A 27157-nucleotide genomic window follows, 5' to 3' on the forward strand; every position below is an offset into this window, starting at 1 on the left:
GTCAAACTCAATTCCTGTTATGGCAGTTTTGAAGGGCCATAAAAACTATTGATAATGTAACAGGAATTAATGTATCAAATTTCAAGAAAATCAAAGCCCTGTTGATCAATATGGGAGACCTGTGTTTGGGTAGTAAAACAGTGATCATCGAGATCAGGTGCCAGGCAAAAACTGGTGAATTGGAAAGAGGCAGAAAGTGAAGCAGACTAAGGATGGAAAGAGCTTCATTAATAGTACTAATTGGGTAAATATGCCTCCTTTGACATATAGAAATAATTAACATAAGTTCTCCCTTCCCAATCTAGTCCATTAGGTTTGAAATAATACCCAGTAGAAACAAATCTGGAGACATGTGCTGTCTGTAAATGCAGGTAGAAAGGGGAAAGGCTCATGGCACAGTACTAAAGAACTGGTTCCCAAACTGTTAGAAATGGAAGAGTCCTTACTAATTATATAATCTAACAACCTCATTTTACATATGAGGAAACTGAAGCCCAGAGAGCAAGAGTCACTTACCCAAGGTCATATAGCCAGTTAGTGCACAACTGAGTCTAGCTAGAACCAACTCTCCTGATTCCTCTTTTCTCATTCCTTTCATCATAACAAAGTGAACAAGATACAATGTCATATGGGGAAAGCTCACAGTGTTTTTAAAAAGGAAGTATTAAAATGCTTCTTTCAAATGTATATTCTGTTTAATTCATTTTATACTTATATAATCATATCTATCATGTGCCAAACACCATTTTAAGCATTTACAACATTAACTTTTTTATTCCATAACCAGGTATTATTTCCTCTATTTTAGAGATGAGGGAAGTGAGCCTCAGAGAAGTTAAATAACTTGCCCAAGGTTACAAAGGTAGTAAATGTTGAAGCTGGGATTTCACCCTGAGCAGACTGGCTCTAGAGTCTGTGATCTTAATCACTATGCTATGCCATATACCAGAAGCATGTTTTACTTGTTACAGAGGGCTAAGCATAAGTCTGACTAATGATTAAGATTAAACGGTCCTACTTTAGGATGAGGTAGGCATAAAGTAACATTAGCGGTGCTAAACTAATTAGACAACATTGTTTAAAGGTATAACAAAACACACACACATACACACACACACCCACACACACACCCACCCTCCCCCCCCACACACACACCACCCTGTCTTAGGTCAGAGTGTTGGTCAAAATTATTGATACTCAAAATGTAGTCCATGAGCCACCAGCATCACCTGAGAGCGCTTTAGAAATTTAAAATCTGAGGCCTGAGATTCTGCATTTTTAGTAAGCTCCCAGGTGATACAGATGTTCTTGGTTTTTGGACCACACTTTATAGGTAGCAAGGCTTTAAATTACTTCGGGATGCTTACCAAGTAGGCTCAGAAAATGAGCAGAGACTACTTTACCTAAAAATATTGAGGAAAAGTCCCATGTAGCTTAAGATGACTATAGTCAACAACTTGAGGGACGAGAAATCATATGATTCAATCTCTGAAAAGACCCTCCCCCAGAATAGATTCTTTGAAGAAAAGGTTTTACAGCAATTTAACTGTTAACTGAAATTTAACCATGTTAGAAAGCATGTATACACAACTCTTCCAGACCCTTTGATATTTTTGCTCATGAACATACCCATGTCTCTTTTCGGGCTGCACCAGAAGCCTCCACGTAGATCAGGTGGGTTGCAGTAAGATATAGACTCCCATTAGCTGGTTTCTTACCTACATAACGATCCAGTAATTTCACGTTTTCTACCTGTTATATGAGGGGGGAGAAAAATACAGATTCAGTTATCAACTCACCACCTGTGATTAAAGTGGTGTAATTCACAGCAAGATAAATGCTGTTAATTTGCTATAAAATTTCTTTGAGGCTTTCTAGGTCCTGTCAAAGTGGCAAACTGGTATGATCTGTGTTTCCTTTTCCAAAATCAGCCCTGAAGAAACTATAAAAGTGAGAGGGAAACGTGGATTCTTAGAAGGATTAAAATTCTAGATGATGTTACTATGATGGGGTAGATGTGTGTGGAAGATAAATAGGACATAAGAGCCTGCTGAGGTACTAATCTTGTTAGAGGGAAGTGTCAGTTACTGTATGTGGAAAAATCAATAGGTGTAAATAACGTGAGATTAGATCTTAAGTTAAAGGGCAAGAAAATAGAGTATATAACTTTCTAAAAAGCAGGAGAAAACTTGATCTATTCAGTGGAAAGTAGGAAAGAAACAAAAAAAGGAGCAAACAAAAAAACCCCAAAAAGGGTACCATAAATGGAAAGTATAAAATTAAATGCCAGAAATAAGTCCCAATATAAGAGAAATAACAAATGTACACAAATTAAACTTACCAGTTAAAAGACAGACTTAGAGACTGAATTAAAACAAATACTCAACAATATTCAGTCTAGAAGATATATACCTAAAATAAAGATGTAAATAAGTTGAAAATAAAAAGATAGAAAAGATATACTAGACAAATATGAACAAAGCTTGAGTAGATTTAATATCTGACAAAATAGAATCAAGAGACAAAGAACAACAGGACAAGAAGATATATTGATCATAGATATATATGCATCTTACAAGACAGTTTCAAAATACATCTTGCTTGATGTACTTGCTTGTAGCAGAACTGCAGAGAGAAAAGAAACACTTGGATACTTTAACACTTTAGTTAGGAATTGATAGATCAAGCATACAAAAATAAAAAACAAAAATGAATAGAGATACAGTATACTTGCACAGTACAACTACAAAGTTCAAGCTATTAGACATACAGAGAACTCTGTATCCAACAAATAAAGAACATAAAGTCATTCAAGACAACTAATAGAACATTTCTAAAAAGACATCATGATAATGGCTGTAAAGGAAGCCTCAGTAAATTCTAAAGGTTCAATATCACACAGTCTACATTCTCCAACCATGACACAATGACATTAGAAATTAATAACAAAATAATAGGCAAAGTTAGCATATGTTTGGAAACAAAATAGCATACTATTAAATTAACCTTGGGTTAAAAGGAAATCATAAATAAAATTAATAAATATTTAGAAGTGAATAGTAATAAAAACACAGCAAATGAAAATTTGTGGGGCACAGAAGGAAATGTATACCTTTAAGTAAACTTATCATTAAAGAAGAAACGTTGATAAACTAGTTAAGCATTCAATGCAATGAAGAAAGCAAAAGAACAGAGAAACAAGGAAGACAAAGGACAGAAATTAAGAAGCAGAGAATTGCCCCCCCCCCACATACACACACATACCAAAAAAACCAACAGAAAAGATGAACAAAACTAGAATTTAATTATTTTAAAAGGTTAATAGATCTTTTTAAATTAATTTTTATTGGAATATGGTTGCTTTACAATGTTGTGTTAGCCTCCACTGCACAACAAAATGAATCAGCAATACACATACAGATATCCCCTCCCTTTTGGACTTCCCTCCCATTTAGGTAGAGTTCCCTGTGCTATAGAGTATGTTCCCAACAGTTGTCTATTTTATACATAGTATCAATAATGTATATGTGTAAATCCCAGTCTCCCAATTCCTCCCACCGCACCCCTTTCCCCCTTGGGATCCATACATTTGTTCTCTACGTCTGTGTCTCTATTTCTGCTTTGCAAATAAGATCATCTATACCATTTTTCTAGATTCCACATATATGCATTATTAAATGATATTTGCTTTTCTCTTTCTGACTTACTTCACTCTGTATTACACTCTCTAAGTCCATCCACGTCTCTACAAATGACCCAATTTCATTCCTAAAGGTTAATAGATCTTTGACAAGACTGATCAGGAAAAAAAGGGAAAAGAGGCAAATACACAAGCTACAGAATGAAAAAGGGAAAACAATGTAACAAATTTCTTTAAATAAGAGTATTATGAACAATATGCTAATAAATTGAAAAACCTACATGAAGTGAAAAAATTCCAAGGAAAATACCTCAGGATGACTTATTAGTGAATTCTACCAAACTTCCAAGAAACAGACTACCTTATCCAATTGACTCCAGTTATTAGAAAAAGAATGACAGTCTATTTTATGTATGAGGCTAGCGTAATCTTGATTCTAAAACCAAATAGACAACTATAAGAAATGAAAATTTATATCCATTTCACTTAAGAAATGTAGATGCAAAAAAATCCAAATAAAAATTATTTAGTGAATCAACAGTATATTTTTAAAAATACATTTGATCAAGTAAATTTAACTCAAGAAAGCAAAGATAGTTCAACATTGAAAAACTTCAATGGAAAACATCACATTAACAGATTAAAAGAGAAAAATCAAATGCTTTATCTCAATTAATAGAGAAAAATACTTTTGAGTTCACTTCTATTTATGATAGCTCTTAGTGAATTAGGAACAGAAGTAAACATCCTTAACTTGGTAAAGATTATATATCAAGAGCCTACAAAGAATGTCATGTGTAATGGAGAAACTAAATGCATTAATTTAAAATCGCAAAAAAGACAAACTGGACCCATCTATCACTGCTACTCTTTTAGATATCCTAGCCAATACAATAAGAAAAAACAGGGGGAAAATTAAGACATGAAAGGATTGGAAGTGAAGTGCTATATCCGGCACAATTTACTGGGAAGATAATTTTCCCAATAAAAAGATAATAGAAGATCTTCTACCAAGAAAAAAACAAAAGAATCAACAAACTATTAGAACTTAAATCAGAGGAATTCAGCAAGGTTGCAAGATAAAATATCAACCTACGAAACTCAAGTGTTTCTCTAAACCAGCAATAACCATTAAGAAAATACCATTCACAGTGGCAACAAACACCATGTTGAATCCAGGAATTAGCTTAACCAAGCATATATGAGACTTTTACAGAGAAAACTTTAAAACTCTAATAAGAAAACTGAAGACAACTTAAAGAAATGAAGAGACATCCATGCTCTTGGATGGGACAACTTAATTTTGTAAAGTTGGCAATTATCCCCCAAATTAATCTATAAATTTAATGCAACTACAATTAAATTTCAAAGTGGATTTTCCACAAATGTATTCTAAATTTAAGTAGAAGACTATACCCCATAAGTAGCTAAATAAATCTTAAAAGAGAACAGTGAAGAAGGGAAGATTTGCTCTACTAGATATTAAGACATACCCAAAGCCATGGGGTAAAAAAAAAAAAAAAAGCCTGAAGTACTAGTGTAAGAATAGACAAATAGACCACTGATAAAGGACCATAGCTCAAAGACAGACTCATGTATGAATGGGTGCTTCATATAGGATAAATGTGGCACTACAAATTATGAACAAAAGATAAAAGTACTTACTAAATGTGTTGGGGAAACTGTATGAATACATGGAGAAAAATAAAACTAGATCCCTGTAACACCATACACAAAACTGGAATCTAGATATATCTATATGTAAGAAGAAAAACTATAAAATTACTAGAAAAAATGCAAAATACCTTGGGTCTAGAGACAGGAAAAGACTTCAAAACTTAATAACAGAAAGGAAGAAAATATATAAAATGTCTGAAATTAACAAGAGATTATTAGGGAGGAACCAAGATGGTGGAGTAGAAGGACATGCTCTCACTCCCTCTTGTAAGAACACCAGAATCACAACTAGCTGCTGGACAATCATCAAGAGGAAGACACTGGAACACACCAAAAAAACATACCCCACATCCAAAGATAAAGGAGAAGCCACAATGAGACGGTGGGAGGGGCACAATCACAGTAAAATCAAATCCCACAACTGGTGGGTGGGTGACTCACAGACTGGAGAACACTTATACCACAGAAGTCCACCTGCTGGAGTGAAGGTTCTGAGCCCCACGTCAGGCTTCCCAACCTGGAGGTCCAGCAATGGGAGGAAGAATTCCTAGAGAATCAGACTTTGAAGTCTAGTGGGATTTGAGTGCAGGACTTCGACAGGACTGGGGGAAACAGAGACTCCACTCTTGGAGGGCACACACAAAGTACTGTGTGCATCGGGACCCAGGGGAAGGAGCAGTGACCCCAGGGGAGACTGAAACAGACCTACCTGCTAGTGTTGGAGGGTCTTGTGCAGAGGCAGGGGTGGCTGTGGCTCACCGTGGGGACAAGGACACTGGCAGCAGAAGTTGTGGGAAGTACTCCTTGGTGTGAGCCCTCCCAGAGTCCACCATTAGCCACACCAAAGAGCCCGGGGAGGCTACAGTGTTGGATTGCCTCAGGCCAAACGACCAACAGGGAGGGAACCCAGCCCGACCCATCAGCAGTCAACCAGATTAAAGTTTTACTGAGCTCTGCCCACCAGAGCAACAGTGAGCTCTACCCACTACCAGTCCCTCCCATCAGGAAACTTGCACAAGCCTCTTAGACAGCCTCATCCCCCAGAGGGCAGACAGCAGAAGGAAGAAAAACTACAATCCTGCAGCCTGTGGAACAAAAAACACATTCACAGAAAGATAGAAGAGATGAAAAGACAGATAGCTATGTACCAGATGAAGGAACAAGATAGAAACCCAGAAAAACAAGTAAATGAAGTGAAGATAGGCAACCTTCCAGAAAAAGAATTCAGAATAATGATAGTGAAGATGATCCAGGACCTCGGAAAAAGAATGGAGGCAAAGACCGAGAAGATGCAAGAAATGTTTAACAAAAACCTAGAAGAATTAAAGAACAAACAAACAGAGATGACCAATACAATAACTGAAATGAAAACTACACTAGAAGGAATCAATAGCAGAATAACTGAGGCAGAAGAACGAATAAGTGACCTGGAAGACAGAATGGTGGAATTCACTGCTGTGGAACAGAAAAAAAGAAAAAAGAATGAAAAGAAATGAAGACAGCCTAAGAGACCTCTGGGACAACATTAAATGCAACAACATTCGCATTATAGGGGTCCCAGAAGGAGAAGAGAGAGAGAAAGAACCCGAGAAAATATTTGAAGAGATTATAGGCAAGAAGTTCCCTAACATGTGAAAGGAAATAGCCACCCAAGTCCAGGAAGCGCAGAGAGTCCCATACAGGATAAACCCAAGGAGAAACACACCGAGACACATAGTAATCAAATTGGCAAAAATTAAAGACAAAGAAAAATTATTGAAAGCAGCAAGGGAAAAACAACAAATAATATATAAGGGAACTCCCATAAGGTTAACAAGTGATTTCTCAGCAGAAACTCTACAAGTCAGAAGGGAGTGGCATGATATACTCAAAGTGATGAAAGGGAAGAACCTACAACCAAAATTACTCGACCCAGAAAGGATCTCATTCAGATTTGATGGGAGAAATCAAAAGCTTTACAGACAAGCAAAAGCTGAGAGAGTTCAGCACCACCAAACCAGCTCTGCAACAAATACTACAGGAACTTCTCTAAGTGGGAAACACAAGAGAAGAAAAGGACCTACAAAAACAAACCCAAAACAATTAAGAAAATGGTCATAGGAACATATATATCGATAATGACTTTAAACGTAAATGGATTAAATGCTCCAAACAAAAGACACAGGCTTGCTGAATGGATACAAAAACAAGACCCATCAATATACTGTCTACAAGAGACCCACTTCAGATCTAGGGACACATACAGACTGAAAGTGAGGGAGTGGAAAAAGATATTCCATGCAAATTGAAATGAAAAGAAAGCTGGAGTAGGAATACTCATATCACATAAAATAGACTTTAAAATAAAGAATGTTACAAGAGACAAGGAAGGACACTACATAATGATCAACGGATCAATCCAAGAAGAAGATATAACAATTATAAATATATATGCACCCAACATAGGGGCACCTCAATACATAAGGCAACTCCTAAAAGCTATGAAAGAGGAAATTGACAATAACACAAAAATAGTGGGGGACTATAACACCTCACTTACACCAATGGACAGATCATCGAAAATGAAAATAAATAAGGGAACAGAAGCTTTAAATGACACAATAGACCAAATAGATTAAATTGATATTTATAGGACATTCCATGCAAAAACAGCAGATTACACTTTCTTCTCAAGTGCGCATGGAACATTCTCCAGGATAGATCATATCATGGGTCACAAATCAAGCCAAAGTAAATTTCAGAATATTGAAATCATATCAAGCATCTTTTCTGACCACAACGCTATGAGATTAGAAATGAACTACAGGGAAAAATATGTAAAAAACACAAACACATGGAGGCTAAACAATACGTTATTAAATAACCAAGAGATTAATGAAGAAATCAAAGACGAAATCAAAAAAAACCTGGAGACAAATCACAATGAAAACACGAAGATCCAAAACCTATGGGATGCAGCAAAAGCAGTTCTAAGAGGGAGGTTTATAGCTATACAAGCCTACCTCAAGAAAAAAGAAAAATCTCAAATAAACAATCTATCCTTACACCTAAAGGATCCAGAGAAAGAAGAACAAACAAAACCCAAAGTTAGCAGAAGGAAAGAAATCATAAAGATCAGAGCAGAAGTAAATGAAATAGAAACAAAGAAAACAATAACAAAGATCAATAAAACTAAAAGCTGGTTCTTTAAGAAGATAAACAAAATTGATAAACCATTAGCCAAACTCATCAAGAAAAAGAGGGAGAGAACTCAAATCAATAAAATTAGAAATGCAAAAGGAGAAGTTACAACAGACACCGCAGAAATACAAAGCATCCTAAGAGACTACTACAAAAAACTCTATGCCAATAAAATGGACAACCTGGAAGAAATGGACTAATTCTTAGAAAGGTATAACCTTCCAAGACTGAAGAAGGAAGAAACAGAAAATATGAACAGAGCAATCAAAAGGAAGGAAATTGAAACTGTGATTAAAAATCTGCCAACAAAAAAAAGCCCAGGACCAGATGGCTTCACAGGTGAATTCTATCAAACATTTAGAGAAGAGCTAACACCCATCCTTCTCAAACTCTTCCAAAAAATTGCAGAGGAAGGAACACTGCCAAACTCATTCTACGAGGCCACCATCACCCTGATACCAAAACCAGACAAAGATACTACAAAAAAAGAAAATTACAGACCAATATCACTGATGAATATAGATGCAAAAATCCTCAACAAAATACTAGCAAACAGAATCCAACAACACATTAAAAGGATCATACAACATGATGAAGTGGGATTTATCCCAGGGATGCAAGGATTCTTCAATATACGTAAATCAATCAATGTGACAAACCATACTAACAAATTGAAGAATAAAAACCATATGATCATCTCAATAGATGCAGAAAAAGCTTTTGACAAAATTCAACACCGATTTATGATAATAATGCTCCAGAAAGTGGGCATAGAGGGAACCTACCTCAACATAATAAAGGCCATATATGACAAACCCACAGCAAACATCATTCTCAATGGTGAAAAACTGAAAGCATTTCCTCTAAGATCCAGAACAAGACAAGGATGTCCACTCTCACCACTATTATTCAACATGGTTTTGGAAGTCCTAGCCACAGCAATCAGAGAAGAAAAAGAAATAAAAGGAATACAAATTGGAAAAGAAGAAGTAAAACTGTCACTGTTTGCAGATGACATGATACTATACATAGAGAATCCTAAAGATGCCACCAGAAAACTACTAGAGCTAATCAATGAATTTGCTAAAGTTGCAGGATACAAAATTAATGCACAGAAATCTCTTGCATTTCTATACACTAATGATGAAAAATATGAAAGAGAAATTAAGGAAACACTCCCATTTACCATTGCAACAAAAAGAATAAAATACTTAGGAATAAACTTACCTAGGGAGACAAAAGACCTGTATGCAGAAAACTATAAGACACTGGTGAAAGAAATTAAAGGTGATACCAACAGATGGAGAGATATACCATGTTCTTGGATTGGAAGAATCAACATTGTGAAAATGACTATACTACCCAAAGCAATCTACAGATTCAATGCAATCCCTATCAAATTACCAATGGCATATTTTACGGAACTAGAACAAAAAATCTTAAAATTTGTATGGAGACACAAAAGACCCCGAATAGCCAAAGCAGTCTTGAGGGAAAAATACGGAGCTGGAGGAATCAGACTCCTTGACTTCAGACTATACTACAAAGCTACAATAATCAAGACAATATGGTACTGGCACAAACACAGAAACATAGATCAATGGAACAAGATAGAAAGCCCAGAGATAAACCCATGCAGCTATGGTCAACTAATCTATGACAAAGGAGGAAAAGATATACAATGGAGAAAAGACAGTCTCTTCAATAAGTGGTGCTGGGAAAACTGGACAGCTACATGTAAAAGAATGAAATTAGAACATTCCCTAACACCATACACAAAAATAAACTCAAAATGGATTCAAGACCTAAATGTAAGACTGGACACTATAAAACTCTTAGAAGAAAATATAGGAAGAACACTCTGTGACATAAATCACAGCAGGATCTTTTTTGATCCACCTCCTAGAGTAATGGAAATAAAAACAAACATAAACAAATGGGACCTAATGAAACTTAAAAGCTTTTGCACAACAAAGGAAACCATAAACAAGACGAAAAGACAACCCTCAGAATGGGAGAAAATATTTGCAAACGAATCAACGAGCAAAGGATTAGTCTCCAAAATATATAAACAGCTCATGCAGCTCAATAGTAAGAAAACAAACAACCCAGTCCAAAAATGGGCAGAAGACCTAAATAGACATTTCTCCAAGGAAGACATACAGGTGGCCAAGAAGCACATGAAAAGCTGCTCATCATCACTAATTATTAGAGAAATGCAAATCGAAACTACAATGAGGTATCACCTCACACCAGTTAGAATAGGCATCATCAGAAAATCTACAAACAAGAAATGCTGGAGGGGGTGTGGAGAAAAGGGAACCCTCTTGCACTGTTGGTGGGAATGTAAATTGATACAGCCACTATGGAGAACAGTATGGAGATTCCTTAAAAAACTAAAAATAGAATTACCATATGATCCAGCAATCCCACTACTGGGCATATACCCAGAGAAAACCATAATTAAAAAATACACATGCACCCCAATGTTCATTGCAGCACTATTTACAGTAGCCAGGTCATGGAAGCAACCTAAATGCCCATTGACAGACGAATGGATAAAGAAGATGTGGTACATATATACAATGGAAAATTACTCAGCCATAAAAAGGAACGAAATTGGGTCATTTGTTGAGACGTGGATGGATCTAGAGACTGTCATACAGAGTGAAGTAAGTCAGAAAGAGAAAAACAAATATCATATATTAACGCATGTATGTGGAACGTAGGAAACTGGTACAGATGAACCGGTTTGCAGGGCAGAAATTGAGACACAGATGTAGAGAACAAACATATGGACACCAAGGGGGGAAAGCGGCAGAGGGGTGGGGGTGGGGGTGTGATGAATTGTGCTATTTGGATTGACATGTATACACTGATGTGTATAATATTGATGACTAATAAGGACCTGCTATATAAAAAAATTAATAAAATAAAATAAAATAAAAAACCAAACAAGAGATTATTATCTAGACAATATAAAGGACTCCTGTAACTCAATGAGAAAAAGACAGAGGCTGTAATAGAAAAATAGGCAAAAACATAAGAAAAAGGCAAGTTACATAATAGGAAATCCAATAAGCATACAACTGTGAAGAGACACTCAAAATATTGGTAATCACATAAATGAAAATTAAAACCAAAAGATATTGCTTTAAGTCTGTAAGACTGGCAAAAACTGGAAGGCTAGAAAATGCCAAGTGTTGGTAGGGATGTGGGGATAAAAGAACCCTCATCTACTAAAACTGGCAGGGGGCGAGGGGGTATAGACAGATTGAGTCTACTTAGGAGGGAAATCTGGTACTACATAAGCAACGTACACATAAAAAAGTACACTCTATGACCCAGAAATGCTATTGCTGAAAATGAGCCCAAAGAAATTTTCATATAGATCCTGAAGAGAACATATACAAGAATGAACAATTCCATCACTGGGAGAATGGATAGGTCAGATGTGGTGGAGCATTAAGCAGGTATTAGAAGCAATGGGTTGGAGGTACACATAGCAACATGAATAGATCCAAGAAATACACAGCTTAGTGAAAAAGTAAGAAACAGAATGATATACTGAAGATATCACTAGTTACATAAATTAAAAATTCATGCATATGAAACAACCATCATGTTTTAAAGGACATATTCATTGAATCTGTAGATTGCTTTGGGTAGTATAGTCATTTTCACAATGTTGATTCTTCCAATCCAAGAACATGGTATATCTCTCCATCTATTTGTATCATGTTTAATTTCTTTCATCAGTGTCTTATAATTTTCTGCATACAGGTCTTTTGTCTCCTTAGGTAGGTTTATTCCTAGGTATTTTATTCTTTTTGTTGAAATGGTAAATGGGAGTGTTTTCTTAATTTCACTTTCATATTTTTCATCATTAGTGTATAGGAATACAAGAAATTTCTGTGCATTAATTCTGTATCCTGGTACTTTACCAAATTCATTGATTAGCTCTAGTAGTTTTCTGGTAGCAACTTTAGGATTCTGTATGTATAGTATCATGTCATCTGCAAACAGTGACAGCTTTACCCCTTTCCCAATTTGGATTGCTTTTATTTCTTTTTCTTCTCTGATTGCTGTGGCTAAAACTTCCAAAACTATGTTGAATAATAGTGGTGAGAGTGGGCAACCTTGTCTTGTTCCTGATCTTAGTAGAAATGGTTTCAGTTTTTCACCATTGAGGACGATGTTGGCTGTGGGTTTTTCATATATGGCCTTTATTATGTTGAGGTAGGTTCCCTCTATGCCCACTTTCTGGAGGGTATTTTATCATACATGGGTGTTGAAGTTTGTCGAAAGCTTTCTCTGCATCTATTGAGATGATCATGTGGTTTTTCTCCTTCTATTTGTTAATATGGTGTATCACATTGATTGATTTGCATATATTGAAGAATGCTTGCATTCCTGGGATAAACCCCACTTGATCATGGTGTATGATCCTTTTAATGTGTTGTTGGATTCTGTTTGCTAGTATTTTGTTGAGGATTTTTGCATCTATGTTCAGCAGTGATATTGGCCTGTAGTTTTACATCAAACTACCGCTGGCATTTTTCACAGAACTAGAACAAAAAATTTCACAATTTGTATGGAAAAACAAAAGACTCTGGATAGCCAAAGCAATCTTGAGAAAGAAACATGGAGCTCGATGAATCAGGCTCCCTGACTTCAGACTATACCACAAAGCTACAGCAATCAAGCCAGTATGGTACTGGCACAAAAATAGAAATATAGATCAATAGAACAGGATAGAAAGCCCAGAGATAAACCCACGCACATATGGTCACCTTATCTTTGATAAAGGAGGCAAGAATATACAGTGGAGAAAAGACAGCCTCTTCAATAAGTGGTGCTGGGAAAATAGGACAGCTACACGTAAAAGAATCAAATTAGAACACTCCTTAACACCATACACAAAAATAAACTCAAAATGGATTAAAGACATAAATGTAAGGCCAGACACTACCAAACTCTTAGAGGAAAACATAGGCAGAACCCTCTATGACATAAATCACAGCAAGATCCTTCTTGACTCACCTCATAGAAAAAATGTAAATAAAAATAAATATAAACAAACAGGACCTAATGAAACTTAAAAGCTTTTGCACAGCAAAGGAAACCATACACAAGGTGAAAAGACAACCCTCAGAATGGGAGAAAATATTTGCAAATGAAGCAACTGACGAAGGATTAATCTCCAAAATTTACAAGCAGCTCATGCAGCATAATATCAAAAAAACAAACAACTCAATCCAAAAATGGGCAGAAGACCTAAATAGACATTTCTCCAAAGAAGATATACAGATTGCCAACAAACACATGAAAGAATGCTCAACATCATTAATCATTAGAGAAATGCAATCAAAACTACAATGAGATATCATCTCACACCGGTCAGAATGGCCATCATCAAAAAATCTACAAACAATAAATGCTGGAGAGGGTGTGAAGAAAAGGGAACCCTCCTGCACTGCTGGTGGGAATGTAAATTGATACAGGCACTATGGAGAACAGTATGGAGGTTCCTTAAAAAACTAAAAATAGAACTACCATATGACGCAGCAATCCCACTACTGGGCATATACCCTGAGAAAACCATAATTCAAAAAGAGTCATGTAGCAAAATGTTCATTGCAGCTCTATTTACAATAGCCAGGACATGGAAACAACCTAAGTGTCCATCAACAGATGAATGGCTAAAGAAGATGTGGTACATATATACAATGGAATATTACTCAGCCATAAAAAGAAACAGAATTGAATTATTTGTAGTGAGGTGGATGGACCTAGAGTCTGTCATACAGAGGGAAGTAAGTCAGAAAGAGAAAAAGATATACCATATTCTAACACACATATATGGAATTAAAAAAAAAAAGGTCCTTAAGAACCTAGGGGCAAGACGGGAATAATGACACAGACCTACTAGAGAATGGACTTGAGGATACGGTGAGGGGGAAGGGTAAGCTGGGACAATGTGAGACAGTGGCATGGACATATATACACTACCAAATGTAAAATAGATAGCTACTGGGAAGCAGCCGCATAGCACAGGGAGATCAGCTCGGTGCTTTTTGACCACCTAGAGGGGTGGGATAGGGAGGGTGGAAGGGAGGGAGATACAAGAGGGAAGAGATATGGGAACATATGTATATGTATAACTGATTCACTTTGTTATAAAGCAGAAACTAACACACCATTGTATAGCAATTATACTCCAATAAAGATGTTTTTAAAAAAGGACATATTCAAATATAAATATAACATTAATCATATTAGAATGCTTGCATATATTAAGGGAGGGAAATAGAAGAAAAGGAGGCTAAATAAATAGATACAGGCATACCTTTTTAAAATGTGTTTCATTTTATTGCTCTTTGCAGATACTTAGTTTTATACAAATTGAAGGTTTGTGGCAAACTTGTGTCGAACAATTCTATCTGTGCCATTTTTCCAAAAGGATTTGTTCATTTCTTGTCTCTGTGTCATATTTTGCTAATTCTCACAATGTTTCAAACCTTTCATTATTATTATATTTGTTATGGTGATGTGTAATCAGTGATCTTTGATGCTTCTATTATAATTGTTTGGGGATGACATTAACCGTGCCCATACAAGACAGTGAACTCAATCAATAAATGTTGTCTGTGTTCTCACTACTCCACCAAACGGCCATTCCCCTTCTCTCTCCCTCTCCTTGGGGCCTCCCTATTCCCTGACACACAACAGTATTGAAAATAGGCCAATTAACAACACTACAATGGCTTCTAGTGTTCAAATAAAAGGAAGAGAAGCATGTCTCTCACTTAAAGTCAAAACCTAGAAATGATTAAGATCAGTAAGGAAGGTAGACCTTCAAGATGGTGAAGGAGTACGACTTGGATATCACCCTGCCCCCCACAAATACATCAGAAATACATCTACATGTGGAACAACTCCTACAGAATACCTACTGAATGCTGGCAGAAGACCTCAGACTTCCCAAAAGGCAAGAAACTCCCCATGTACCAGGGTAGGGCAAAAAAAGAGAGAAAAAACAGAGACAAAAGCATAGGGACAGAACCTGCACCACAGGGAGGGAGCTGTGAAGGAGGAAAAGTTTCCACACACTAGGAAGCTCCTTCACTGGCAGAGACGAAGGTGGAGGGGGTGGGAAGCTTTGGAGCCACAGAGGAGAATGCAGCAGTAGGGATGCAGAGGGCAAAGCAGAGAGATTCCCACACAGAGGATCGGTGCCAACCAGCACTCACCAGCCTGAGAGGCTTGTCTGCTCACCCACTGGGACGGGTGGGAGATGGGAGCTGAGGCTCCGGCTTTGGAGTTCAGATCCCAGGGAGAGGACTGGGTTTGGCTGTGTGAAGACAGCCTGAAGGGGGCTAGTGCACCACAGCTAACAGGGAGGGAGCCCAGGAAAATGTCTGGAACTGCCTACGAGGCAAGAGACCATTGTTTCGGGGTGCACGAGGAGAGGGGATTCAGAGCACCACCTAAATGAGCTCCAGAGACGGACGAGAGCCATGACTATCAGCGCAGAAACCAAGACAGGCATGAAACGCTAAGGCTGCTGCTGAGCCACCAAGAAGCCTGTGTGCAAGCACAGGTCACAATACACACCTCCCCTCCCAGGAGCCTGCGCAGCCTGCCACTGCCAGGGTCTTGTGATCCAAGGAAAACTTCCCCGGGAGAACAAATGGCGCACCTCAGGCTGCTGCAATGTCACATCGGCCTCTGCTGCTGAAGGCCCACCCCGCATTATATACCCCTTCCTCCCCCTGGCCTGAGTGAGCCAGAGCCACCTAATCAGCTACTACTTTACCCCTGTCCAGTCTGAACGAAGAACAGACGCCCTCAGGTGACCTACACACAGAGGTGGGGCCAAATCCAAAGCTGAACCCCAGGAGCTGTGGGAAAAAGGAGGAGAAAGGGAAATTTCTCCCAGCAGCTCCAGGAGCAGTGGATTAAATCGCCACAATCAACTTGATGTACCCTGCATCTGTGGAATACCTGAATAGACAACTAATCATCCCAAAATTGAGGCGGTGGATTTTGGGAGCAACTGTAGACTTTGGGTTTGCTTTCTGCATCTAATTTGTTTCTGGTTTTATGTTTATCTTAGTTTAGTATTTAGAGTATACTATCATTGGTGGATTTGTTTTTTGGTTTGGATGCTCTCTTCTTTCTCTCTTTTTCTTTTCTTATTACTTTTTTTTAAATTTTAATAATTTGTTTATTTTTTATTTTAATAACTTTATTCTTTCTTTCTTTCTCTCTCTCCCTCTCTCTCTCTCTCTCTCTCTCTCTCTCTCTCTCTCCCTCTCCCTCTCTCTCTCTCTCTCTCTCTCTCTCTTTCTTTCTTTCTTTCTTTCTTTCTTTCTTTCTCCCTTTTCTTTTGAGCCATGTGGATGACAGGATCTTGGTGCTCCGGCCGGGTTTCAGGCCTGTGCCTCTGAGGTGGGAGAGCCGAGTTCAGGACATTGATCAGCCAGAGACCTCCCAGCTCCACGTAATATCAAACGGCAAAAGCTCTCCCAGATAGCTCCATCTCAACACTAAGACCCAGCTCCACTCAATAACCAGCAAGCTTCAGTGCTTGACACCAGATTCCAACAACTAGCAAGATAGGAACACAAACCCACCCATTAGCAGAGAGGCTGCGTAAAATCATAATAAGGTAGCAGACACCCAAAAACAAACCACCGAATGCAGTCCTGCCCACCAGAAAGAGAAGATCCAGCCTCATGCACCAGAAAACAGGCACCAGTCCCCTCCACCAGGAAGCCTACACAACCCACTGAACCACCTTAGCCACTGGGGGCAGACACCAGAAACTACGGGAACTACAAACCTGCAGTCTGCGAAAAAGAGACACCAAACACAGTAAGTTAAGCAAAATGAGAAGACACACAAACACACAGCAGATGAAGGAGCAAGGTGAAAATCCAACAGACCAAACAAATGAAGAGGAAATAGACAGTCTACCTGAAAAACAATTCAGAGTAATGATAGTAAAGATGACTCAAAATCTTGGAAATAGAATGGAGAAAATAAAAGAAACGCTTAACAAGGACCTATAAGAACTAAAGAGCAAAGAAACAATGATGAACAACACAATAAATGAAATTAGAAATTCTCTAGAAGGAATCAATAGCAGTATAACTGAGGCAGAAGAACAGATAAGTGACCTGGAAGATAATAGTGGAAATAACTACCTGAGAGCAGAAAAAGGAAAAAAGAATGAAAAGAACTGAGGACAGTCTCAGACCCCTATGGGACAACATTAAATGCACCAACAGTGGAATTATAGGGATCACAGAAGAAGAAGAGAAAAAGAAAGGGACTGAGAAAATATTTGAAGAGATTATACTTGAAAACTTCCCTAATATGGGAAAGGAAATAGTCAATCAAGTCCAGGGAGCGCAGACAGTCCCATACAGGATAAATCCAAGGAGAAACACGCCAAGACACATATTAATCAAACTATCAAAAATTAAATACAAAGAAAAAATATTAAAAGCAGCAAGGGAAAAACAACAAATAACATACAAAGAAATCCCCATAAGGTTAACAGCTGATCTTTCACCAGAAACACTGCAAGCCAGAAGGCGGTGGCAGGACATATTTAAGGTGATAAAAGGGAAAAAACTACAACCAAGATTACTCTACCCAGCAAGGATCTCATTCACATTTAATGGAGAAATTAAAATCTTTACAGACAAGCAAAAGTTAAGATAATTCAGCACCACCAAACCACCTTTACAACAAATGCTAAAGGAGCTTCTCTAGGCAGGAAACACAAGAGAAGGAAAAGACCTATAATAACAAACCGAAAACAATTAAGAAAATGGTAATAGGAACATACATATCGATAACTACCTTAAAAGTAAATGGATTAAATGTTCCTACCAAAAGGCAGAGACTGGCTGAATGAATACGAAAACAAGACCCATATATATACTGTCTACAAGAGACCCATTTCAGACCTAGGGACACATACACACTGGACCTGAGGGTATGGAAAAAGATATTCCATGCAAATAGAAATCAAAAGAAACCTGGAGTAGCAATTCTCATATCAGACAAAATAGACTTTAAAATAAAGACTACTCCAAGAGACAAAAAAGGACACTACATAATGATCAAGGGATCAATACAAGAACAAGATATAACAATTGTAAATATTTATGAACACAATATAAGAGCACCTCAATATAACACAAATGCTAACAGCCATAAAAGGGGAAATCGACAGCAGCACATAAGAGTAGGGGACTTTAACACCCCACTTTCACCAATGGACAGATCATCCAAAATGAACATAAATAAAGCAACACAAGCTTTAAATAATACATTAAATAAGATGGACTTAATTGATAGTTATAGGGCATTCCATCCCCAAAAAACAGAATACCCTTTCTTCTCAAGTGCTCATGGAACATTCTCCAGAATAGATCATATATTGGGTCACAAATCAAGCCTTGGTAAATTTAAGAAAATCGAAATTATATCAAGTATCTTTCCTGACTACAACGCTATCAGACTAGATATCAATTACAGGAAAAAACCTGTAAAAAATACAAACACATGGAGGCTAAACAATACACTACCAACTAACCAAAGATCACTGAAGAAATCAAAGAGGAAATCAAAAATTACCAAGAAACATATGACAATGAAAACACAATGACCCGAAACCTATTGGATGCAGCAAAAGCAGTTCTAAGAGGGAAGTTTATAGCAATACAGTCCTACCTCAAGAAAGAAGACACATCTCAAAAAAACAACCTAACCTTACACTTAACGCAATTAGAGAAAAAAGAAAAAAAAAAAAACCAAAGTTAGCAGAAGGAAAGAAATCATAAAGAAATGAAAGAAATGAAATAAAAAGAAATGAAGGAAACAGTAGCAAAGATCAATAAAACTAAAAGCTGGTTCTTTGAAAAGATAAACAAAATTGATAAACTATTAGCCAGACTCATCAAGAAAAAAAGGCAGAAGGCTCAAACCAACAGAATTACAAATGAAAAAGGAGAAGTAATAACTGACACTGCAGAAATACAAAGGATCATGAGAGATTACTACAAGCAACGATATGCCAATAAATTGGACAACCTGGAAGAAATGGACAAATTCTTAGAAAAGCACAACCTTCTGAGAGTGAACCAGGAAGAAGTATAAACTATAAACAGACCAATCACAAGCACTGAAACTGAGACTGTGATTAAAAATCTTCCAACAAATAAAGGCCCAGGACCAGATGGCTTCACAGGCGACTTCTAGCAAACATTTAGAGAAGAACTAACACCTATCCTTCTCAAAATCTTCCAAAATATAGCAGAAGGAGGAACACTCCCAAACTCATTCTATGAGGCCACCATCACCCTGATACCAAAACCAGACAAAGATGTCACAAAGAAAGAAAACTACAGGCCAATAACACTGATGAACATCGATGCAGAAATCCTCAACAAAATACTAGCAAACACAATCCAACAGCACATTAAAAGAATCATACACCATGATCAAGTGGGGTTTATCCCAGGAATACAAGGATTCTTCAATACACACGAATCAATCAATGAGATACACCATATCAACAAACTGGAGGAGAAAAACCATATGAAAATCACAATAGATGCAGAAAAAGCTTTTGACAAAATTCAATACCAATTTATGATAAAAACTCTCCAGAAAGTAGGCATAGAGGGAACCTACCTCAACATAATAAAGGCCATATATGACAAACCCACAGCCAACATCATTCTCAATGGTGAAAAACGGAAACCATTTCCAGTAAGATCAGGAACAAGACAAGGTTGCCCACTCTCACCACTATTATTCAACATAGTTTCGGAAGTTTTCACCACAGCAATCAGAGAAGAAAAAAAATAAAAGGAATTCAAATCAGAAAAGAAGAAGTAAAGCTTTCACTGTTTGCAGATGACATGAGAGTATACATAGAGAATCCTAAAGATGCTACCAGAAAACTCCTAGAGCTAATCAATGAATTTGGTAAACTTGCAGGATACAAAATTAATGCACAGAAATCTATTGCATTCCTATACACTAATGATGAAAAATCTGAAAGAGAAATTAAGGAAACATTTCCATTTACCACTGCAACAAAAAGAATAAAATACCTAGGAATAAACCTACCCTAGAAGACAAAAGACCTGTATGCAGAAAACTATAAGACACTGATGAAAAATTAAAGGTGATACAAACAGATGGAGAGATATACCATGTTCTTGGATTGGAAGAATCAACATTGTGAAAATGACTATATTACCCAAAGCAATCTACAGATTAAATGCAATCCCTATCAAACAACCAATGGCATTTTTCAAAGAACTAGAACAAAAAATTGCACAATTTGTATGGAAACACAAAAGACCCCGAATAGCCAAAGCAATCTTGAGAACGAAAAATGGAGCTGGAGGAATCAAGCCCCCTGACTTCAGACTATACTACAAAGCTACAGTAATCAAGACAATATGGTACTGGCACAAAAACAGAAATACAGGTCAATGGAACAGGATAGAAAGCCCAGAGATAAACCCACACACATATGGTCACCTTATCTTTGAAAAGTAGGCAAGAATATACAATGGAAAAAAGACAGTCTCTTCAATAAGTGGTGCTGGGAAAACTGGACAGCTACATGTAAAAGTATGAAATTAGAACACTCCCTAACACCATACACAAAAATAAACTCAGAATGGATTAAAGACGTAAATGTAAGGTCAGACACAATCAAACTCTTAGAGGAAAACATAGGCAGAACACTCTATGACATAAATCACAGCAAGATCCTTTTCGACCCACCTCCTAGAGAAATGGAAATAAAAACACAAATAAACAAATGGGACCTAATGAAACTTAAAAGCTTTTGCACAGCAAAGGAAAATATAAACAAGACCAAAAGACAACCCTCAGAATGGGAGAAAATATTTGCAGATGAAACAACTGACAAAGGATTAATCTCCAAAATTTACTAGCAGCTCATGCAGCTCAATATCAGAAAAAAAAAACAACCTAATCCAAAAATGTGCAGAAGACCTAAATAGACATTTCTCCAAAGAAGATATACAGATTGCCAACTAACACATTGAAGGATGCTCAACATCATTAATCATTAGAGAAATGCATATCAAAACTACAATTAGGTATCCCCTCACACCTGTCAGAATGGCCATCATCAAAAAATCTACAAACAATAAATGCTGGAGAGGGTGTGGAGAAAAGGGAACCTTCTTGCACTGTTGATGGGAATGTAAATTGATACAGCCACTATGGAGAACAGTATGGAGGTTCCTTAAAAGTAAAAATATAACTACCATATGACCCAGCAATCCCACTACTGGGCATATACCCCGAGAAATCCATAATTCAAAGAGTCATGTACCACAGTGTTCATTGCAGCACTATTTACAACAGCCAGTACATGGAAGCAACCTAAGTGTCGACCGACAGATGAATGGATAAAGAATATGTGGCACATATATACAGTGGAATATTACTCAGCCATAAGAAGAAATGAAATTGAGTTATTTGTAGTGAGGTGGATGGACGTAGAGTCTGTCATACAGAGTGAAGTAAGTCAGAAAGAGAAAAACAAATAACATATGCTAACACATATATATGGAATCAAAAAAAAATAGTTTTGATGAACCTAGGGGCAGGACAGGAATAAAGACGTAGATGTAGAGAATGGACTTGAGGGCACGGGAGGGGTCAGTGTAAGCTGGAATCAAGTGATAGAGTAGCACTGACATATATACACTACCAAATGTAAATAGATAGCTAGTGGGAAGCAGACACATAGCACAGGCAGATCAGCTTAGTGCTTTGTGACCACCTAGAGGGGTGTGATAGGGAGGGTGGCAGGGAGATGCAAGAGGGCGGGGATATGGGGATAACTGTATACATATAGCTGATTGAATTTGTTATACAGCAGAAACTAACACAACACTGTAATGCAATTATACTCCAATAAAGATGTTAAAAAAAACACATATCTGAAAAATGACTGATACGCATATATATAAAGAACTATTAAAGCTCAACAATAAGACAACAGAGAACCCAATAAACAAATCGGCAAAGTTCTGAATAGACATCTCACTAAAGAAGATATGCAGGCCTTCCCTGGTGGCACAGTGGTTAAGAATCCACCTCTCAATGCAGGGTACACAGGTTCGAGCCCTTGTGCGGGAAGATCCCACATGCTGTGGAGCAACTAAGCCCATGCACCAAAACTCCTGTGCCTGAGCTCTAGAGCCCACATGCTGCAACTACTGAAGCCCGCGTGCCTAGAGCCTGTGCTCCACAATGAGAGAAGCCACCGCAATGAGAAGCCGGCGCACCACAACAAAGAGTAGCCCCCTCTCGCCACAAGTAGAGAAAGCCTGTGCACAGCAATGAGGACCCAACACAGCCAAAAATAAATTTAAAAAATAAATAGATTTTTTAAAAAAGAAGATATGCAGATGGCACATAAGCATATGAAAAGATGCTCCACATCATATGTCTTGAAGGAAATGGAAATTAAAACAACAATGAGATACCACTATACACCTATTAGAATAGCCAAAATCCTAAACACTGACAACAGATGCTGGTGAGGATGTAGAGCAACAGGAACTCTCATTCATTGCTTATAGGAATGCAAAACAGTACAGTCACTTTGGAAAACATTTTGGTGGTTTCATACAAAACTAAACATAATCTTACCATAAAATACAGCAACTGTGCTCCTTGGTATGTGCCCCAATCAGTTGAAAATTTATGCCCACATAAAACCTGCACACATTTATTGCAGCTTTATTCATAATTGCCAAAACTTGGAAGCAACCAAGATATGCTTTAATAAGTGAATGGATAACGAAACTGTGTTACATTCAGTCGTTAGAATGCTATTCAGTGATTAAATAAAATGAGCTATCAAGCCATGAAAAGACATGGAGGAATCTTCAATGTATATTGCTAAATGAAATAAGCCAATATGAAAAGGCTACATACTGTATGATTTCAACCACATGGCATTCTGGAAAAGGCAAAACTCTGGAGGCAGAAAAACGATCTATGATTCCAGGAGTTGGGGGGTGGGAGGAGATATGAATAGGCAAAGCATGCAGGCATTTTAGGGCTATAAAAATATTCTATATGATACCGTACTGATGGGTACATTTGTCCGAACCCATAGAATGTACAAAACCAAGAGTGAACCCTAATGTAAATGATGAACTTAATCATAATAATGTATCAATACTGGGTCATCAATTGTAAGAAATGTATCACACTAATGCAAGATGTCAATAACAGGAGAAACTGAACGGGGCAGGGGGAGGGTGGATGAGGGTGTATATGGGAAAACGTCCCAATTTTTCTGTAAATCTAAATTGCTCCAAAACACTGAAGTTTTCTTTTTTAAAAAAAAGAATGAAAGGAGTGGCCTGAATTCTCAGTAATTATCTCACTTGATCTACAAGCAGACACAGTTAGCAATCCTTCCTCCTTGAAACACATAGAAAGTTAATGGCAAACCTGAGCTGAAACTGAATGGATATAGAAAAAGAGGGTTGGATCAAAAAAGATTCTACTCAAATTGGGTGATTATTTATTCTGGTTAAAAGACTGAAAGAGAGTACGTACTCATACTGGAGGGAAAATATTTTTTTCAAGGTTGTGTGCATGGCATATTATAGCACAACACTGTGCAATAGGAAACCTGGGTACAAATCCAGCTCTGCCAATGGTGTAACCTTAGGGAACTTACTACAACTCTCTGTACCACTTTCCTCATCTGTAAAATGGGGAAAATTATGCCTGCCATGTGAATTTATTATAAACATCAAATGTATATAATAGCACTTAATAAACTGTAAGAGGTGATTACTACAGGATAGTTTGACCCAGAAAAGCTCACATATTTAGATTCTAACTTAAGAATTAGGTTATATCTATAGCAATTAAAACTCTGCAGTGTCTTAGCCTCACAAGCACAAGCTTCCTTTCAGGTAAATTAATGGTCTTCAACATGGGCTATATACCAGAGGAGCTTTAAAACAATGCAAAATAAAAACAAAACAAAACAAGGACTATGCAGGCCTCACCCCCCAAACTGATTTAATTGGGGTGGGGAAGTGGAAGTTTTTAAAACCCCACAGGTGATTCTAATGTGTAGCCATCATTGAGAACCAGTGAATTATTCCAAACAACATATCTAAATAAAATGTACAGTCGAGAAAAATTTAGACATGCAAAATTAATGGAAGCCAAAATCATTAAATATATAAATGTAAATATAGATTAATAAACATAAATGTATATATATGTATATATATACACATACACATACACACACACACACACACATATATATATATATATATATATATATATATATATATATAAATGCTTAGCTAAATATTGGAATCAACTGGGCAACTTTAAAAATACTGATGCCTGATTCCCACTCTTAAGGGTTTTGATGTAATTGGTTTGGTCTTGGAAGTTTGAAAAAGTTTCCCCAGGTGATTCCAGTAGGTAGCCAGGTTGAGAACCACATCTTTAGGGAGTTACAACTTCATCCTTTTATTTTCCAGGGTTAGGTTCCAAGTTTCACCTCTCAAACACAGGAACAACCGTAATAACAACATATAGAAGTTACTATGCACCAAGTATTGTGCTTTACATGCTACGTTTCATTTTAATCTTTACTACGACCCAAAGTAGTTATGCTTGAGAAAAAAATCTCTCTTGAACACCTGCCCCTAGGACTCAATCCTGTAAAGTCATTCTTAAAACTGTTCTCCAGTACTGAAAGTCCTAACCAGAGCAATCAGACAAGAAAAAGAAATAAAAGGCATCCAAATTGGAAAAGAAGAAGTAAAATTATCTTTGTTCACAGATGACATGATCTTATATGCAGAAAACTCTCAGGATTCCACCAAAAAACTGTTACAATAAACAATTTCAGTAATGTTTCAGGATACAAAATCAACATACAAAAATCAGTTGCATTTCTATAAACTAACAATGACCAATCCGAAAAGGAAATTAAGACAACAATCCCATTCACTATAGCATCTAGAAGGATAAAATACTCAGGAATAAACTTACCAAGGAGGTGAAAGACTTGTACACTGAAAACTAGAAAACATTGTTAAAAGAAGTCAAAGAAGATACAAATAAGTGGAATTGATATTCCATGCTTGTGGATTGGAAGACTTAATATTGTTAAAATGTCCACACTACCCAAAGTGATCTACAGATTCAATGCAGTTCCAATCAAAATCCTGATGTAATTTTTTGCAGAAATAAAAGAATGATCGTAAAATCTAAAATTCATACGGAATCTCTAAGGATCCCAAATAGCCAAATCAATATTGAAAAAAAAGAATAAAGTTAGAGGTCTCACACTTCTTGATTTCAAAACATACTACAAAGCAACAGTAATCAAAATGTGTGCCACTGGCATAAAAACAGATATACAGACCAATGTAACAGAATAGAGCCCAGAAATAAACCCATGCATATTTGACCAACTGATTTTTGATGAGTACCAAGACTACACAATGGGGAAAGGACAGTCTCTTCCACAAATGGTGTCAGGTAAACTGGCATGATGTTAGACCCTTACCTTATATCATATAAAAAAATTAACTCAAAATGGGTTAAAGAGCTAAACGTATGACCAAAAACTATAAAACTCCTAGAATAAAACATAGGGGAACAGCTTCAGGATATTGGATTTAGCAATTATTTCTTGGATATGATACCAAAAAGCACAGGCTAAGAAAGATAAGAGACTACATCAAAATTTAAAACTTCTGTGCAACAAAGGAAACAATCAACTGGGTGAAAAGGCAACCACAGAATGGGAGAGAATATTTCTGAATCATACATCTGAAAAGGGTTTAATATCCAGAATATAAAAAAGAACTTTTACAACTCAACCATACACACACACAAATATAATAATAACCTGATTTTAAAATTGGCAAAGGACTTGAATAGACAGTTCTCCAAAAAAGATCTACAAATGACCAACAAGCATATGAAAAGATCAATATCACTAATCATAAGAGAAATTCAAATCAGAACCAAGAGATATCACCTCATACCCATTAGGATAGCCATTATAAAAAGAACAGAAAATAACAACAAGTGTTGGTGAGGATATGGAGAAGTTGGAACCCTTGTACGCTGTTGGTGGGAATGTAAAATGGTGCAGCCATTATGAAAACCAGGATACAAGTGTCTCAACAAACTAAAAAGAGAATTATCATATGATCCAGCAATCCTATTTCTGGACTTATGTCCAAAATAATTCAAAGCAGGATACTGAAGAGATATTTGTACACCCATATTCAATGCCGCATTATTCACAATAGCCAAGAGGTGGAAGCAACCCAAATGTCCATAGACAGATGAATGGATAAAGAAAATGTACACACAATGGAATATTATGCAGCCTTAACAAATCCTGCCACATACTAAAACATGGATGACATTATGCTATATGAAATAAGCCAGTCATAAAAGGACAAATACCATATCATTTCCCTCATATGAAATATCTAAATTAGTCAAAATTATAGAAACAGAAAGTAGGAAGGTAGTTGTCAAGGGCTGGGGGGAGGTGGGAGGGGAAAT

General features: G+C 37.0%; 1 protein-coding gene across 1 annotated transcript in view; it reads right to left on the reverse strand.

Moving 5' to 3' along the window:
• The window catches only part of MTMR8 (myotubularin related protein 8), a 198201-nt gene that overhangs the window by 145828 nt on the left and 25216 nt on the right, over positions 1–27157 (reverse strand). Inside the window, exon 2 of the mRNA XM_068533038.1 lies at positions 1630–1752. Coding sequence (XP_068389139.1) covers positions 1630–1752 — 123 coding nt within the window. The remainder of the gene's footprint in view (positions 1–1629; positions 1753–27157) is intronic.

This window comes from Eschrichtius robustus, chromosome X (genome assembly GCF_028021215.1).
Source record: "Eschrichtius robustus isolate mEscRob2 chromosome X, mEscRob2.pri, whole genome shotgun sequence".
NCBI classification, from domain to species: Eukaryota; Metazoa; Chordata; class Mammalia; order Artiodactyla; family Eschrichtiidae; genus Eschrichtius; species Eschrichtius robustus.